This window comes from Phoenix dactylifera, chromosome 15, assembly GCF_051530095.1.
Source record: "Phoenix dactylifera cultivar Ajwa chromosome 15, Ajwa_hap1_PhDact_Kaust_v1.1, whole genome shotgun sequence".
NCBI lineage: Eukaryota > Viridiplantae > Streptophyta > Magnoliopsida > Arecales > Arecaceae > Phoenix > Phoenix dactylifera.
In genome coordinates, this window is record NC_143204.1 from 821,801 (window position 1) to 841,364 (window position 19,564).

Genomic DNA, 19,564 nt, shown 5'->3' on the forward strand with positions numbered 1-19,564 from the left:
ATGTTGTATTTTTCTAAGTTGCTTTAATTATGAGTGGTTGCAAAAGTGGATTTGGGTGCAGGAACAAGGAAGCATTTCTTTAGAAAATGATTATTTGATAGTTTTGTTCACTAAATTATTTATGAATTTTATTCATTTATTTGCTGAGATGGAAATACGGATATCATATTCCTACCAATATAACTGGCCACTGAGAAATGTATTGAATGAAACCAAGCTTGATCTTGGAAGTTACTGATAACAATATTAGGTTTTTGATTAAGATAGGTTGAAGAGTGTTTCAGTGTGTGAGTGTGATGCAGTCCAGGTAGGGATTGGGTTTATGGAATCAAAAAAGGTTTTTCATGGGTGTCATAGGTTTTAATTTTAGTCCATATGATGTCTTTCGAGTCATGTGACGAGTTTCTTATGTTACTTTCTACTATTTCTGTTCTTCTTTTTTGATTTGAGGGAGGGGGAGGTGGTGTGGAGGGCTACCTTGATGGGGTCCAATCAGCGAGTGATGCGGTTGGCTGCTTAATCTGTCTTGGAGTATATACTGATTAGAGAGGCATCTGTTTCCTTTTAGATGTGTAAATTGTAAGAGAGGAAGAAAAAAATGAGGAAACTCTAGGAAAAAAAGGAAAGAAGAAAAGAAAAAGAAAGACGAAAATACATATGGAAAGGTAGCAAAGAAGAAGGAATTAGGAGCAGTCCGTCACACAAGCCATCTGTCCACTCATTTCTCATCCTATTAAAGGCTATTTTTGATTTCTTTTATTTCCAGAATAGGATTTATGGTGTGTCCAATTGTCCAAAGGACTAGTTTTGGGTTTGTCTGGAGCTTCACACTCTGCTTGGATATAATATGCAGAAAAGTAGGGAAGGAGATAAGTAAAGAGAATAGAAGAGCAAATGGCCCTTCCTCTCCCCGTCTCCCTTGTTTTTTTTGGTTGTATAGGAAGAGAAGAAAATGACTATTTGGGCAAAAAGGGAAATTGAACACATGCATACAAGGTGTGTCCTCTCTGAATCCTCCACTTTCAAAGAGATTTTATAAGCGGGCCTGGAGAGGAGCCTTTTCTCTCCATTTCTTTTCTTGTATCTACGTTTTTATTATCCAAGCAAGAGATTTTGGTCCTTTTCTCCCTTTATTTTCTCTTTAAATTTTTCAATCCAAAGAGAGAGTTAAAAGAGGAATAAGGGTGGATGAGCATTATTATCACAGTGAATTGAATAAATTTGTGTTATCTTGTTTTTCTTCCATTTAATTAAAATTCTTCTTTGACTTTCATCTGGTTATTGATGGTTCGAGGCTGCTTCTTGGCCTTTGAAGCATTACACTTCTGCATGCCATGCTGAAATTTATAATGAATTTGATCTGAAATACAAATTTTACAAGTATTATAGATCCCCTGTTGGTGGATTTTTCTACACCAAGCAGGAGCAAGATTTTGGATTAGGTGTACAGTCTCATGTAGAAGGTTTCAACTATCAAGGTTGTGCCATCTTAGGTTTGAGCAGTGGGCCTTGCTTTTATGGATGGTGCTGGATGAGTAATTGGATTCTCCAGTTAATTCAAGGTCCCTAAAATTAGAGTAGAGTGTCTTATATAATCAACAAGAAGTGTCTATCCTCGACACATCTTTGAAGTCATTTCTTGGGGATTCTTTTTTTGCTAGCTATATTGCGTCGATATTAACTTTGTCAAGTGCTTAACAATATTAGCCTAAAATCTCCATGCTCTGCTAAAATGTTGCACCCTTTTTTTCCATGAATTTAAATGGCATAATATTAGTTTTTGATTATTTTCTATAAACTACCATCAATTGGTCTACTTCGATTAGAGTCCGCTTAATTTCACATGTTTACATATTTTTCTTTGTGATATAATTTCGAGGTGGAAGTGTTCGGCAATTTCATGATGTTGGATATTTATCTTGGCACTCATGCCAAAATCTTGGGTGATTTGTAACCACTTAGGTTGTAAATTAGTAGCAAGAAACTTTTAACCTTGAGCAGGGTTACCTAGAAATTTTTCACTGGTACTAATTGTCTAAGTTTCCTTGGGTGTTGGAAACAACAGCCTCCAAAAATCTAGGCATGGGGGACACAACATGCATATGTATGGGCAAACACACATTTGTATGTTTTGATGCTTATTCAAATAAAGAGAAACTTTAAAGGAAAAGGAGACTTAAAGATGCTACCTAACAAACATATTAATGGAATAGCCATGGGTTTGCATTTTGCAAGTTGTTTAATGTATTTATTAGATTTTTTTGAAGTTACTTAAGATGTATCATGTTAATTAACTTGATAATTAATTATGCTATGTTTATATTTAAAACGTAGGGACGTCTCCCTTGCAATGGAATGGGAAAGCATAATAACACGTTGCTTAAAATGCCCTTTCTAATGTTGATAATTTTATTTGAAAACATAAGGGCACTTCAAACTAAAAGCTCATTGCATGACACTGCAAAAAAAGTGCCAAGTGTTGGACACTGTTGGTTGACTCAGCAGGATACTCCAAAGCAGAGCATCAAGTGTTGATGAGTACAAGTGAATCAAGGTGTAGACACTTCCAGACATCTTAAAAATAGTCTCTGGGTCAATGAATAACTTACTGCTTCTTACCCGGGAACTTGAATTTGTGCCTGCTTCCTAATTGTTTTGTTATTTAAAATGTTCTGAAAAACCTGCTTCCGCACATCGTTTCCTGCTTCTGCACATGCATTCACACCCACACTTGCTTCAACACCTGATTGTGGCAACTAAATTTTCACCATAACTATGTTTTTTATTTAATCAATGGGGCAGCAATAAGAAACTTGAATCCAGACCATATCTAATGCGTGGGTATGCTGTATGCATGGATAAAAAAATTCCAATTATGTACTGGTTTTATTTGATAATGGTGTGGATCCTAGTTGGGATTGATAAAAAGAGTAGTATATCGATATTGCATCACTAGTGAAATTGGTGTTTTGTTTGTACAGCAATGTGCATGAGTTTGTCATATGAATGACCATTTGCATTGGTGGTCATGCATTTGAGTTTGCGTTTCATTTAGCTTATCCTTCTTCATATTTTCTTTCCATTCATACGCATAGTGCAGGTTGATAGGAAGAGTAGTAAACTGATATTGCATCACTATATGTTGTTGGTACAGCAATATTACATCATCCCATCATATGTTCAAACACTGATATTGCGTCGCTAGTGAAATTGGTGTGTTGTTGGAACCACAACACTACCTGATCTCATCATATGAAGGACCATATTGCATTGGTGGTCATGCATTTGAATTTGCATCCCATTTAGCTTATCCTTCTTCATATTTTCTTCATCAATTAATATGTATATTGCAGTAGAAAGCCATTTATATTTATCTTAATAAAAAAAATGAAGTAGCTAGCATCTACTTCATACAATTCTCTGGTTCCTTGGGTCTTTTTTGCTTGTGGAGTAAGGTAGCTCTGAATAAATGGTTTATCCTACTCCTAACCCACCATAGCCAGAAGCAGATCCATCCTATAAGGTGGAATAGGTTACTCCGAGTTAATGGAAAAAGTTGCTCTGCTTACTTCTTAACTGCCTCTTGGCCCATAAGATAAAGTCAGTTGCTGAAGAGGGTTTGGTAGGTTCAATGGAATGTGCATGTTAAGAAGGCATCCCACTTAACACTAAACTGAATGCAGCTCTAGAGATGCATAATTTGTATTATTGTAGTTTACTGGAACAAATGAGAGTCTATTAATGTAATATCGTTAGATCATGCATAGTACATGACAAAGTATAGATGTACTGTTAGCTTATATTTATGGCACAGTATGAAAATGGTAGCCCATTAAACAAGGTTTCATGGTTCCTGCTTCTAGAATAGTACACTTAGTGGTACTTCCTTTCATGGTTTAAGCAGCTTTCTGTAGAGAAAATTGTGACATCCTGTTGCATAGAGATGGGTTTTGTATTAATGAATCTTGTAAATGGGAGGTTATATGTAAGGATGTGCTGTGCATGGCTAGCCATGTCTACAGGGGATGCTATGTCAATGACTTTTGGATAAATGATGGTATAAATGCTTTATAGCATCATTTGGCTAGAAATGTTTTCCAAGATTGTAAAAATTGAACTTTAGTGAACATTGCCTCTTTCTTCGTGGTTTGGACTATTTTTCCAAGCCTAGTTTAGTCTTTTGATAGTGCTCCCAGTTTGCATGAGCTTAAAATGCATAAGAAGTGAGGTTTGTTTTGCTTTCTGCAAAGATTTCTATGGCACAGCTTTCTTTTGCCCAAGGTTTGCTCAAGAATAAATCACCAATTCGACTGGGTTCTTGCAGGTTGAAAGCTTTCTGTTATAAGTCTTTAACTTTAATTGGTTTTGTAAAGCTGACCCTATGTAGGGTAAGGCTCACAGCTTAAAAATTAGATGTGCTGCTTTGTTAAGTTGTATTCTTATGTTTTTAGGGCTGAATCATCCAGGCTTATAGCTTTTCTGTCGTTTCAATAAAGCATTCTTCAATTTCAATTTGGGTCTCATGATTCTAACAGTATGTTATGGACAGGAAATCAAGTCAAAATGGAAAGGAATTACCTGTCTGATGCACATCGTGAGAATCGAAATACAGTGGATGGGGGTGAATCTGGTATTAGTCAAGTGGACGAGTCCAATGTTGTTTTGCCCAATGCATTGGAGAAAAGTTGCTGGGAACATCCTTATTGTGATGTTGATGTGAAGGATTTTGCTAAACCTGATAACAAGTGAGATTACAGAAAATTATTTGAATGCTTTTCCATTACGGTGATAGTGATGCTTGTGATATATTTACGATATTACCTTGTTGGCATCAAGAACTGAGATATTGTGATGTTTTATTTTTAAAATATGTAAGTTATTTTGGTTATGCAGATTTGATGAATCCTTTTCTGTTTCTCATATTCATCCATTCATCAAAAAGAAGTTGTTACAAGCGCAAAACCATGTTAAGCAAAAAATTACAGGTAAATCCTCGTTTACTATGAGGGCAATGATTATTATTTTACTATTTTCTTTAGTGCCTCATTATTCTAAACATTTGTCAGTTAGCACATCATAATGAGAAACAAAAATTCTCTATATTTTCTACAGAAGCTACTAGCTTTGCTTGTCCTTGCTATAATCAACAATCTTTATCTTCAACCCGCACTAATATGAATCATACATCGGATGTGGCAATTCTGGATGAGCTTTCAAAAGCCAAAACAATGGGAATCTTAGAGCTTTCCCCTGAAGATGAAGTGGAGGGCGAAATATTATACTTACAGGCTAGGCTACTTGATAATGCTGTTGCGGTCAAGAATAGCTGTGGTGATCCACCTATCTTTTGATATTTTTATAAAGTTTTCTCTGATATAATCATGTAATTGTAGATGGTACTAGAGTAAAAGAAAAATAGCATTTACATAAAAGAAAAAAGCAAGTCAGCTTTTAAATATTGGTGGTTTGAAACTTCAAAGTCTATTTTGATGGTACTATTTTATCTTTCATCTGTACTAGATTTTATCTTTATGCATTTATATGTCCTAATGATCAATATTGGTTCACATTTCACCTTGCAGATGATTTAATTTTTAAGGTAGTCCAAAATCTTCCTAAAGAGCTGGATGCTGTGAATAGACGAAAATGGGACCTAATTCTTGTGAATCAGTTCCTTCGCGAAGTTAGGGAAGCAAAGAAACGAGGAAGGAAGGAGAGAAGGCATAAAGAAGCTCAGGCTGTTCTGGTGGCTGCTGCTGCTGCGGCTGCTGCTTCTTCAAGGAATTCATCAGTAAGGAAAGATGCAAGTGATGAGATCATTTCCAATAATCAAGAGGTTCTGACTTTCACTGTCTTGTTGGTTTGTGTCAGTTAAATTTGTCTAAGATAGTGCACTTTGCAATTGTTGATTTCCTTCTTGTCAACAGAGTCCTATAAACGTTAGTGCTGTCTCTAGGAGAGCTGGGCTACACTCTTCATTGATGCTGCGTACAAAGGATTCTTCAAGATCAGCTGTTGCTAAAATGTCACCAGATGAGCATTCTGGGATATTCCAGATTGCAGATTTTTCTAAAGAAAATGCACTCTCTTGTGACATCTGCATGCGAACTGAGACAGTGTTGAACAGGATTTTTGTCTGTTCCAGCTGCAAGGTAATGGCCTTGTCCATGCCTGTTTCTAGTTCTTATTTTGCTCATCGAGTATTAATTCTGATGTGCCTGGCAGGTTGCCGTTCATTTGGATTGTTATCGTAGGCTTAAAAATCCAATTGGCTCTTGGAAATGTGAGGTTTGTGAGGAGACGTCCTTGCAGCCTACAAGCCCTAGAAATCAGACAGATGGTTGGGATAGATTCCATGTTGTCACTCAGTGTGGTTTGTGTGGTGGTGCAACTGGTGCTTTCAGAAAATCAACAGATGGGCAATGGGTTCATGCCTTTTGTGCTGAGGTAAATTATTCTTGCTTTGATGGTCATTTTCATTACACCAAGCATCCTGTCTTTTAGTCCCATGGGATGTTCCTTCTCATATAAGAAATCTTTGTTATTATAGTGGCTGTTGGAGTCAAAGTTCACACGGGGTCAAGATAATCTGGTAGAAGGAATGGTAATATATTTCTGTCACTGCCTATTAATTTTTGAAATATTCTATTTTTACTTTCAACACCATAGTTTATCTATGTTTAGAGTTTTATAATGAGGCACTTGTATTGTCATGGTGGCTTTGCATCTTTGCTGTTTTCTATTAGATGTATAATATCACAGGTAGCAGTAATTGCCATATGAATTGTACATCAGGATACCATTTCAAAGGGAAAGGACTCATGCTGCATCTGCTATCGGGATATTGGTGCATGCTTAAAGGTTTTACTTTGCTATATTATTTTTCTTTCTGGTATTCTGGTGGAGGGGACAAGGAAACTGCTCTAAGACTTTTAGTCTGCATTAACTATTTCCTTTCTTTCATGCAGTGCAGCTATGGACACTGCCAAATCACTTTTCACCCTTCCTGTGCTCGAAGCGCTGGTTTTTACATGAATGTGAGGACCACTGGTGGCAGGCTCCAGCACAAAGCTTATTGTGAGAAGCATAGTGTGGAGCAAAAGGAGGTCAGATCTTAACTTTTCATGTTAGATTAAACCACCAGCTTTTATGTAACCCTAGTGTGTGTGTGTGTGTGTGTGTGTGTGTGTGTGTGTGTGTGTTCAACCACGTTGCCAATTAAAACATGCCCATTTATCTTGAAGACAAAAATTCCTTTCACGTTATTATTTTAACTTCTTGGATCTTAATCATTGTGCTCCAGTTTTTACCATCAAGGAAAAGTGTTTTCACATCTTAATTATACATTTACAGTAGTTTACATGAAATCTATTTTTTTTTATCTTTTTCCTTTTTTTTATTTTAAACAAAATCTACAGGCTGATATCCAGCACTATGGAGCAGAGGAGCTTAAGAACATAAAACAAATACGGGTTAGTGACAACATACTGTATTTTGAATCTGTTACTAGTGTAGATTCTTCCACCTCTCTTGTTGGAAAATTTTCTGTTTTCATTTTTGTGCCTGTATCACTATCTAAATGGGTTCCTGATGCTTGGCTGTTGTGATTAAGTGAAAAATCTTTTGTTCTGTTCTACGTTTCAAGAATGCCTTTCTTAAAATTAGTTGCATCCCTAGAAGAAGCATTGTCTTTATCAGTGGCATTTAGGAGGAAAGTTCTTGTCAGATATCTGATTTGATACTATAAAGTTGATAAGTTAATAAGAAAGAAAATTGATTTGTTGATAAATAAATTTGGAATATATATGCTGTTCCATTTCAACTAATTGCTACTGAGTTTTAGCAAAAAAAATTGACTGGTACTGAGAAAATGTAGAAGCTACAGGAATGACATTTTTTCATAATCCCTGATTTGACTTTATTTGTTAGTTTATATCAAAAATACGGTGAATGTACGCTGTACATGGAAGTGGTCCAAAGCGGGGATTATTGAGCATTTAAACTTTATTTCAAAATCTTGTCATGTTATCAGTATTTTATCTGATTCATCTAAATTGAAAATTATTTATTTTGAACTGATTTATTAGTAAAAGCCTAGTGAATTGATCAACTGCTTGTTATCCTCTTTGTGTGTTTTGGGTGGTAGAACTATTAAGTTTCAACTTGATGGTAGCTAAAATTCAGTTATGATCTTGGCCACAGAAGAGTGTTCTTCATCTGGTTTTATTACTATCATAATATGACAAAAGCCACTAGCTAGAAGAGATTGTGTGCACGATCTTGGTTGCTCATGTTTTGTATAGGAACTTCAGTAATAGGCAATGGGCATGTGACTATTGTACATTCATCATGCATTTAAGAATTTTACTCAAAAATGAACCACTTGTTAGTGTAGGATTTTAATTCTTGGAACCGAATTTGTTGACTGGAACAGAAAATTTGTGGACTAAGATATAGACAACTACTTATTTGGCCTAAGGTCAGTAATTAGAATGTGTAGATTTTCATGACTACATCAGAAAATTTCAATCCTTTACTACAACAAGGGTGATAAATGATCAGAAAAGGTTTTTTTTTTCTTTTTCTTTTCATGTTAGTTTTTGTATAGTATTATTTTAGTGTTGGAACAAAGGAACTTGTTAACCTTTTCATTGTGTTATTTTGCAACTGAAAGGTAGATTTATGAAGATGCTCATGAATTTAACGGTAACATTGGACATGAAGTATTATTATATTAAATGAATTGGTTGGTAGTATTAATTCACTGAATGAAACTTGCTAATGAGAAGAAGATGAAATTTACTGGGCTGAAACTTCAAGATTATGCACTTATTTGGTGTAAGAAAGTAGATTATCAGGGAAAAATTACATGGAAATGAGAAAATGCAAATTATGGTTGCGGCGGGATGGTGATACTGGTGGTCACTGTTGTTGTGCAATAGCAATCATGATAGATGAGGTGCTGTCTGGCTGGTTGTGATAGACTGGTTGTGGTGACAGTGGCAATGGTGATGGTAGCATGGAGCGACAATGGTGGTATTGGTAGCTAGTGGTAGCATTGTTATGTGTGGTGGCGGCAGCAGCTGAAGCAGTGCTAGCTTTGTAAACAGAAAACTTGGAACAAATATCAGGAAGTGGAAATTTTCTACTATGAAATTTTGCAAATGTTTTACAACCATAGAAAGTTAGAGTAGGTGTAGAACATGTTCCAGGCAGCTGATACTGATTTTCCATTTCTAAAAATAGATGATGACCAATAAAGGATTGCTAAACAATCCCATACTTCATTAATTTTTTAGGCATAGATTTCTGGATCTCTTCCTTTTCCCCTTACCATGTACTTTTTAACTATTAGTTTTTCTGCATCATTGTCTTTTTCTCTTTGTGTGTTTTTCACGGGTGGGGGGGGGTTCTGGATGTCATCAGCTTAGTGCATATAAATTAAAAGGCCATATACAATTGTAGTGCGTTTCAAAAATTCAGTTTCTAAGTTACAATATCATTTCTATGCTCTGAGTCATGCTTTATGCACCTGCTTATCAGTGCGAAGGGTATCTTATACCCTTTCTAGCCTTCTCGTTTCATTGTCTACTAGTCTTTGTCAGGTGCAATGCACATGATAGGTCTAATATTTGTGGGGACTTGGAGAGAGTCTACTCTTTCTCTCTCTCATATATATAGTGTGGGTTTTGTGAGACATTGCTTATTAAAATCTCCATGCTATGCTGGGAAAGTGTAATTATTAGGCGAAGGCTTTGCCTTTGGGAGTCAGGCTTCGCTTGTAAAACTATTTTTTTTAACGTTAACTATTAATGGAGCTAACAATACTTATGATATTACATAAAGTACAATGCTTGGAGAAATAAAACCTACTCATGTTGTTTGATTATAGTTTATGGTCTTTTCTCTCTTTATACAAAATCCTTTTCTTTTTTATTTTCACAAAGTAGACTGAAAGGAAGGACCGATTGATGTTGCTTAGTAAAAGTCTTTGGTTGACTTTCAAAATAAAGAAAAGACATGGGGAAGTTCTTCTACAAGCATTAGTCAAAAATTTGCTTTTAGAATAAGCTAAAAAACTAGCATGTGGATTCTGCTCATATAAGCTTGCTCCTTGTCTTTTAAATATGGCAAGCCTTCTCATAGTAGTTATATAATATATTGACAACCGAAACCAGATATATAAAAATGCCTTCCATCTTCATCATCTAAAGAAATTATACCATGAAATAAGATGGTGCATATCCCCCATGTCTTGAGTGTTTTCACCGAACAGTCTCCATTTTAGAAGATATATCATCATCAATGTTTCTATCTATTAATTTTTGTAATTATGCATCAATGTTTGTGGTGCTTTTGTTTGGTGAGTATAAACTAGATATACCAATTTTAAGAAAAGTAATGTTATAGCAGGTGATTTATGTAGTTTCTAATATGATAGTGTCAATTGTATCGTACATTCCTCAAAAAAAAAAAAAAGATATTGGCAATCTTAACTGGATACGGGATATGGTTGTCAAGTGTCCATGTGTGCTAAAGTATTTGACATGGCAATCTCGAAAAACTTGGATATGGGGAGACGATTATATATATATACATATGTGCATGTGTATATATTTGCATGTACCTATTGAAAAAAGCAACTGGTAATGAGCACAAAAAGTGAATGGCTGTGAGTTAAATGAATTTGAACTGTGTAAGATTGGTAAGTTGGAAGTGCAAGTTTCAAATTTGGGTAAAATAGTATAAAACCAGCCATAATAATAATACACCAACTCAGTCCCATTCTGGATAGAAGAAATCCTGCCATGATACTGATTCTGTGGGGGATAAAATAATAATTTATAGAAAAACTGCAGTTCTTTTAGAATAAAGTTTACCTCATTTGCTCATATTAGTGCTTTTTTATGAGATTGCACCAAGTTTCTCGCTTAAGCCAAACTAATTTGACCAGCTTACCTAATATAACTTTGAACTATTGGGCCTAAGGCAAGGTGATGCTTTACCCATTTCTTCTTTGCCAATGATATGAATTAGGAAGGCTTTAAGGGATGTTGGTGTCATGGATTTGAATGGTAACATCATAGTTAATTGGGTCCAAATGGAAACTTCTGCATGAGTTTAACTGGTGTAGTACTTGGTATTTGAGAAGAGATCGGTTCAACAATATTTTAGTGTATATACTCGTTGATAGTTGGGATGGTTCAAATACAAAACTGGAAGTTCAAAACATAAAAATTATTTAACTGTAAGTCAGCAAGGAGAATAAGATATTTTACTACAGATGCATGTAGAAACAAACGCATGGAGGCAGACAGTGAATCATTGACACACAAATACACACAGAGACAGAGAGAGAGAGAGCAAACAGTTTTACCTTTGGTTTTGATCTTAAATCATTTCCATACTAATGGTGGTGGGCCAACTGAATTTAGAATTTATAACATTAATCAGTAATCAAGTTATCTACAGAGAATCGATAATCTGGAGATTCCGTATGCATCTAGTTTTATAAAATGGATAGCTTTGGATGTTGGGATATGATTTATGTTTTAAAATGATTCAAACTTGCTAGTGCATTGCTGATTTAGGAACTTTGCCTATATGTTGTCCATAGTTGGTTCCAAGCCCAGTAAAAGACGGTTGCGGTAGTTGATGACCATCCTAAAACTATATTCACATTCCGTAAGTATGAATTCATATAAGAAAATCATTGGGGCATTCCATACTAGCGACGACGTGCTACATTGGACCCGTGGTGTAGTGAAAAGTGAGCAAGGGTTAACTAGAATGTTCCTCAGAAACGATGTGCCACATCGACTTCCGAATGTGGTGGAAAGTAGGCAAAGGTTCTCATGTTTTAATGGATGGATATGGGTAAAGAAGTTAGTTTAAGAAAGTAGGATATGTTTAGCAACTCAGAGTATAGGATCATTGACAAGAAAATTATGGAACTAATAGATAAAATGCTTAGGAGGAGCAAGGTCTGCCAGATCGACTCGTACTAATTGTACCATATCGTACTGGTAAGCTACCGATATTTTGCTCCATGTAGGATTCACTAGCCTGTATTGGTCCGAACTGAGTGGAACCATCCTGTAGTAACCAAAATCGGGGTGTGTACCATACCATAATAACTTGTACCATTTGGTTTCCAGTGGTCCTATGATAAAAAAGTGAGAAAAAAGTTATTGGAATCTATTTTGGTTTGGGATGGTACCATATCATACCATACGTAACATACTAATTGGTAACATATGGGTACATACCCGGTATCGAGATTGTGGACAAAGAGGAGAGTTAAAATGCGTGCAAGAGGCTAAGTAGAAAGAAGGAAGAGCAAAGAAAGGTGGAAAGATAGGTTATAAAATTTGGTATCCTGGGAAAGATTGGAAGAAAAATGGAGTAAAAACTATTGTAAATAAGAGTTCAAAAAATGAGGTTTTAGACATTAACATAGTCTATTAATATTGTTAGTGCTTATGCTCTTCAAGTAGGATGGGATAATGATTTTGGGAGGATATGGATGGACTAATTCAAGAGATTTCTAGTGGATGAAAGATGGAGAAGATTTGAATGGCCACATGGGAGAATATAATATAGATTTCGAAAGGGTGCATAGAGGTTACAGTTTTAAAGTTAGAAACGAGGATGAAAATGCCATTTTAGAGTTTGCGATGGCATATGATTTAGTATTAGCTAACGCTTTATTTAAAAGAAGACTTTCAATTGATAATTTTTAAAATAGATACTGATAAATAGATTTCTTCCTTATTATAAAGGTTGATCGAGATTTGTGTAAAGATTGTAAAGTTATACTAGGTGAGAGTTTAACCATTCAATAAAATTGGTGGTTTTGGATGTGTGCATTAGAAAATGGAAGAGGACTAAATAAAATGGGAAACCAGGAACTAGGTGGTGGAATTTGGGAGGAGAGAAATAATGTTTTTTTAAGGATAGAATGTTGATGGAAGGAAAATGAGATTTGGATGGGGAAATCAATCCATGTAAGAAGATATGGCTAACTGTATTAAGAAAGTGGCTATAGCGGTATTAGGAGAATCAAAGGGAAAAGAGGCATATGGTAAGGAAACTTGATGGTAGAATGAGAAAGTTCAATTGTCTATTAAGGCTAAAGAGAGTATTATAGAAGACTATCTGATTGTAGGAATGGATAAGCGTATGACTGTTATAAAGTGGCTAAGAGAGAAGTTAAGAAGTTGGTACAAGAGACTTGATACAAAGTCCATGAAGAGTTATATCGCAAATTAGAAATTAAGGATGGGGAGAAAGATATCAGATTGTAAGACTAAGAGAGAAAGGAAAAGTAGAAGAGACTTGGGTTAAATGCATCAAAGATGAAAATAAAAAAGTTTTGATTAAGGAGGATGAGATCAAAGAAAGATGGAGGAGTTATTCTGATAAGCTATTTAATAAAAGTTATGTAAACAATTGAGGATGCCTTACTAGTTCCATTGAGGGTAGAAATATTAAGTATATACATAGAATTAGAGCATTTGAGAATGAGACTTTGAAAAGGATTAAAATAGGAAAAATGGTTAGACTTAATGTAATTTTTATTAAGATTTGAAAGTGTTCAGGTGACATAGAGGTAACTTGGCTGACTAATTTGTTTAATAAGATTTTGAAGACATAAAATGTGTGATGAATGAAGAACACTATTGTACCGATTCATAAGAATAAAGATGATATTCAAAATTATTCTATCATAGCATTAAACTCATGAGGTATAATATGAAATTTTGGGAGAGGATGATTGAGCACAAATTAAGGTGTGACACAAAAATATTAGATAACTAATTTGTTTTAATGCTGGAAAAGGTGATTATGGAAGCTATTTTTCTCCTTTGGAGCTTAATAGAGAATATAGAAAAAAGAGAAAAGACTTTCATATGGTTTTTATTGACTTGGAGAAAGCATATGATATGGTTTCTAGAGAAGACTTATTGTAGGTATTAGAAAAGAAAAGTGTTTTCATTAGACATATTAATGTGATTAAAGGTACATGCAATAAAGCGGTTACTAGTGTAAGAACTATCAGTGGCAATACTAATTAGTTTTCAATCACAATAAGTTTGCATCAAGGATCTGCTCTAAGTCCTTAACTTTTTGTGCTGGTTATGGATGAGCTTACTAGGCATATTGAGGACAATATTTGGTGTATGCTATTTGTGGATGATATAGTCTTAATGGATAAAACTAATGTTGGAGTTAATCATAACTTGGAATTATGGAGGTGTGCATTAGAGTTTGAGGGTTTAGGCTCAGTAGGGCTAAGGTAGAGTACATGGAATTTATAAAATTAGAAATAGAGATCAAGATGGAGTAAAAATTGATAATCATGAAGTTCATAAGAGTGATCATTTTTAGTATCTAAGATCTATTGTTCATAAGAAAGGGGTGATTGAGGAGGATGTTGTTCATAGGATTAAAACTGGTTGGATAAAATGGAGAAGTGCAACTGAAATATTATATTATCGTAGGATATCTGCCAAGTTGAAGAAAAAAATATCCGACAGTCATATGCCCCGTTATGCTTTATGGTACAGAATGTTGGGGAGCTATAAGATATATGCATAAGATGAGCATGACCAAAATGAGATTATGGAGATGGAGGTGTAGTAACACGAGAAGATATAATAATAGATCATTTGTAGAATGGTAGTGGTAGCACTGATTGAGGACAAATTGAGGAATGGAGGTGTAGTAACACGAGAAGATATAATAATAGATCATTTGTAGAATGGTAGAGGTAGCACTGATTGAGGACAGATTGAGAAAAGGATGACATAGATGGTTTGGACATGTACAATGTAGACTGAAGGATGTGCTAGTATGAAAGAGTGATACATGCAGAAAGAGAGATAGAGGTTTACCAAAACTCATGGGATGAAGTAGTAAGAGGAGGGATAACAAGTCCAGAAAGGAAAGGATAAGCCAAGCAAGAAGGCAAAGAGTGGTGCTGGGTTGATAAGGTAGGACGATATTGCTACATTCTTCAGAATTTGTGGCCCTAAAAAGTGTGGAATGGAGGAAAAAGATTCATGTAGTTGGCCCAACTAGATTGAGATTAAGGCTTAGTTGAGTTTTAGTGCATTTCTAATTTAGGATATGTAAACTATGGTCCACATGTGAATTTCTCGTTTATATGTTTCATGTGTTTTGCCACGTAATTTTTACTTAATACTGCTTATTTTGTACCCAATATGTAGTTTACTTGGGAAGGATTTTGAGCTCAAGTCCAATTTTGTTTAATGACTGATTGGATCATTCTAGTAAGCTGAGCAATTTTAATCATTCTATTCGGCATTTCACTTGTTTATTTCTAGTCCCCATGGTTTACCTTTTAGTTGTCACGTACAATTTAAAACCTCTATTTCAAGAAAGGAACTATGCATGTCTTTGATAATTATTTAAACAAAATCTATCTGGTGACATTGCATCTGAACTTCTTCAGTTATGGAAGACACTTTAGAAGCAAATGAAGTAGAGAATTAGACTGAAAATAATATAATTATGAAGTTTTATCTGATATGAATGTTTACTTTTTTTTATTTATTCAGAGCCTTTCATGCTTGCTCGTAACAAAAAACACAATTGATTCCACTAACTAAGGTTATTACTGCAGGTTGAATTAGAGAAACTGCGCCTTCTTTGTGAGCGAATTATCAAAAGAGAAAAGCTAAAGGTAAATAAGTCCCTTAGTGACATTAATGTGGTATTACTGAACACTACTATATGGTGATTCTTTTCATGATTAATGAATATGAAAGGTTCATAAGTCCTTTTTAAGGCTGCTTCAGTTCTTGTTTGAAGTGTGTGCAGTTTAATTTAATATCTGCACCACACATGTTGCCTTCCAATTTCTAATAAGTTGTGCATAAACTGTAGTTTTGAACTACTATAATGTAATACGTGCATGATGATATACATGTCTCAAAATCTTATATTAGAACCATGTCTTGAATGCTCGTAAAATTTTAGTCATAATCTAAACTTACAATTACTGCTGAACAGTTTGATCCTAAATTGTTTGAGTTGAAATTCAAGTTTGGACATGTTAATATATCTAGATTTAAGTTTGGACAAGTTTGATAGATATAATGGTAGTTTCCAACTGTTCTGTGAATGCTATATGTGCAGGTGAGTCACATAAATCCGTACCAGATAGATCCATGCCAGACATTTCCACATGTTGGTTGAGCATTAATTAAAAAAGTAGACATGCATCTGCAATGAGTTGGTAGATTCAGATATTGCCGTAATCCTAGATCTGAAATTTGCTTGGCCTTTAGCTGAATTTGGCAGTGGCATAACCTAGTCCCATTATATGAGTGACAGTCTAAGGGATCTGGTCCAAATTCCAAGTCTAAAAGGAAATCAGGTTGGGCCAAACTATACGGAACTTGACCTATTGACTTGAGCTTCTGACATGTAGGCAACAGTGACTCTCTTCCTCCACTTTCTTTTGGCCAACCCCTCTTGTCTTTTCCCTCAGCTCTAGATTTTGCCAGTTCCTACTGCTGTTAGGTGGCAGCTGATACATGGTGTGTTTTTAACACTGGAACCCATGTTATGATATAATACAAAATATCTTATATAATTGTTTCCATCATTATCTCCTTTTTTCCTCTTCCAAATTTTCATGAAATTAGATAAAGCATCATGCTTTAAAATGTACTAAACATAATGTAATCAATTTTTGCAGTCAAATACCAGGACTTGTCAATATATGTAAAAATCCTAAATATGCAAATGCAAGCAATCAGACATGAATTACATTCAATGGATACTTGAATTCATTTTACTAAAACTTATTCTATGATCTGAACTGATATTCATGTGGTGATAGTTTCATTTCTATCATTTCTGTTGGGAAAGCATCAACATAATTTTTTTATTCTCCTCCATAACGCTATTTCGATATAAATGCATAACAATTTCTCATGTATATGCTTTGTGAACTTTTAAAATATTGGCAGAGAGACTTGGTTCTTTGTTCACACGACATACTTGCTTCAAGAAGGGATTATGTTGCTTTCTCAGTTCTTGTACAGAGTTCTTTCTTCCCACCTGGGGTCAGTTCAGAATCTGCTACCACTTCTATAAATAATAGATCTTACAGTGGAACAATCCAACGATCTGATGAAGTCACAGTGGATAGTACTGTTTCTGGCAAACGCACAATTAGGCGTTCGTTGCATAATAGAGATATAGATCGAAGCACCGAAGATAGTTCTACGTCTCAACTATCAACAAAGCGGAAATTAATTGATAGGGCCTCTTGTGTTGGCAAGCAACTTCCAAATAGATCTGCATCTATGGCCTTCTTCAATTTGGAAGAAGATGGAGAAAAAAAGTCTAGGACTCGAAAGGTATTTGGATCTCTTTGTAGATAAATTTTATCCATCTTAAGGATGATGCTGACTCACGTGGTCATATTTATTTTGCAGCATACAGAAACTTTCCAGAAGGAGCTTGTGATGACTTCTGACCAAGCATCAATGCAAAATCAACGGCTTCCTAAAGGTTTTGCTTATGTTCCCATTGGTTGTCTTTCCAAAGAAAGATCAGTTGCCCGTGATTTGGAGTCTCGTGAACCACGAGAACCTGGTGGGTAGGACCTAAGAAGAGCCTGTTGGTGCTTGTTCTAATCATGGAGGCGCAATGACAATCCCTGATGTATAATTTTAAGGGAAGTAAATCTTGATCTGTGATTTACTGCCAATGGAAAGAGATCGAAGTCAATCAAAGGGATAGGGGCTGGCTGATGTGCCTATACAACTGAGGCAAGATTCAGAAAGTTTTGATTGCCAACTTTGTATATCTATCTGAGAGCAATTGTACAAATGGTGAGAGTGAGTTTCCATTAATGTATCATGTGGTCTTCCATTGCTTAGCTGGTTGGCCATCTTTGGCTGCCCAGTTAAAGGGAAATATGTAAGCTTGGCTCTTTCCTTGTAGCTGTATATGAGGAATATAGGTATCAACTAGGTTGCAGATTTTGTAAAGGTATTTTGTATATTCTTACCATGGCATCTATCAATAGGTCTCAGCTAATTTTAGGACAACTAGGCTCATGTTTTTAATGGTTTCTGTTTCAGTGTTATTTTATCTCAGATGCTGAACATTGGAAAGTTGATATCAAATATAGCAAATGTTAATTGTAATAACCACAATCCTTGGCTGTGGCCACAATATTTTGTTTTGTGTTGCACAATATTTCCTAACCAAGTAGTTACTAGGTTGTAGTACTCAGTTCCCTCAACGCACTATTGAAAGGAAAATTCTTTAACTTAGTGTCGCTCTTAGGCAGAAGTTTTTTTTTTAAATAATTCTCATTTGTTATTTGTAAAGCTTCCTGAAAAACTGTTACTGCTTCTGTGAAGTTTGCGTGTGGGTTGTCTTTCTGGCAGGTAGCTGTGCAGGGATTAGGTCAAGAGTATATTTGGGATGATTTGCTTCTGATCTATCTGTTTTTTAGATTAAGTACTAGTGGACATTTGCAGCTGACAATACCTTTTCTGTAATTGCAGGAATGATTGAGCAGGATTTTAATTGAAGCCATTAGGTCATGGAAAAATTTTAGCGAGGCGTGGACAGTTTCCAATTCCATCATACTTTGCTTTTGTATCATTTATCTCAAAAATCTCATCTTCACATGACTTTGGATTCATATTAGTCTGCTTTCTTGGCTATAAAGGTGATGTTATGGAAAAATGCATGAACCTTGAACAAGCTATTCTTTCCATGGTTGAGGGTGTGAGTAGTCTAAATGAAATGGCTTTGATTGTCTTCAATCTATGATTTAATCCTGCTTAGTTCCTTTTATTGTAATATATTTCTTCTTTTGTCATGGTTTGTGCAGTGTCAAGTGTTTGTTGGCTTAAGTTGGCAGCTTGGGAATGATAATGCTCTGGGTTCTGGGAGGGTTTGGAACCCGGCCCCTCCGCCAGCATTGAGCGTGAATGTTGTGTGGTTATATCTTTGCTCTCTTATTTCTTGATGGCATGCTTAACATTCTTTATAGATCTATATGATGTTTAATGCTGTGTGTGGTTATATATGATGTTTAATGCTCTGTGTGGTTATAACATTCTTGATGGTATGCTTAACATTCTTTATAGATCTATATGATGTTGTGTGGTTATATCTTTGTTCTGTTATTTCTTGATGGCATGCTTAACATTCTTTATAGATCTATATGATGTTTAATGCTCTGTTTTCTATTACATTTCTTCTATTCCTATGCTGTAATCTCTTGCTGACCATTTCTGTAATAGATATATAATATATTTTGTTTTGCAGACGTGATGTTTCACCTCTGCCAGAATCGTTACTGATTTATATGCCTTGGTTGTTGGTTTTGGGAGGAAGCTTTTTTCGGAAAATTTGAATGGTGGAGGCTGGGAATGCTATTAGGGCATGTAAAACATTGTCTTACCTGTGCAAGTTTAATACATCGGAGTCCTGGTAAGCCTGATGCATCTTTTCACATGCACTCACATTGATGTTATGACGTCTTAGGTGCTAAGTTGTGGAG

At 35.3% G+C, this 19,564-nt stretch overlaps 1 protein-coding gene and 1 long non-coding RNA gene across 8 annotated transcripts in view; both read left to right on the forward strand.

The window, feature by feature from the left end:
* The window catches only part of LOC103696693 (uncharacterized), a 38,850-nt gene extending 20,656 nt beyond the window's left edge, over nt 1-18,194 (forward strand). For 3 of the 7 annotated variants that reach the window (XM_008778383.6, XM_008778384.6, XM_026800996.4), the window contains 13 exons: nt 4,550-4,745; nt 4,894-4,985; nt 5,113-5,331; nt 5,583-5,836; nt 5,928-6,152; nt 6,226-6,447; nt 6,551-6,604; nt 6,796-6,861; nt 6,969-7,106; nt 7,419-7,472; nt 15,650-15,709; nt 17,004-17,396; nt 17,475-18,194. In XM_008778383.6, coding sequence (XP_008776605.2) covers nt 4,550-4,745; nt 4,894-4,985; nt 5,113-5,331; nt 5,583-5,836; nt 5,928-6,152; nt 6,226-6,447; nt 6,551-6,604; nt 6,796-6,861; nt 6,969-7,106; nt 7,419-7,472; nt 15,650-15,709; nt 17,004-17,396; nt 17,475-17,642 — 2,141 coding nt within the window. In that variant the 3' untranslated portion in view covers nt 17,643-18,194. Of the gene's footprint in view, nt 1-4,549; nt 4,746-4,893; nt 4,986-5,112; nt 5,332-5,582; nt 5,837-5,927; nt 6,153-6,225; nt 6,448-6,550; nt 6,605-6,746; nt 6,862-6,968; nt 7,107-7,418; nt 7,473-15,649; nt 15,710-17,003; nt 17,397-17,474 lie in introns of all 7 variants that reach the window. The other 4 variants (XR_015973584.2, XR_015973585.2, XR_003383366.4 and 1 more) reach the window with 4 other exon arrangements.
* A 452-nt stretch (nt 18,195-18,646) lies between these two features.
* On the forward strand, nt 18,647-19,430 carry LOC148699822 (uncharacterized). The gene is made up of 3 exons (XR_015973586.1): nt 18,647-18,783; nt 18,890-18,991; nt 19,330-19,430. It is a non-coding gene; the product is annotated as an uncharacterized LOC148699822 (long non-coding RNA).
* Nucleotides 19,431-19,564: the final 134 nt, after the last annotated feature.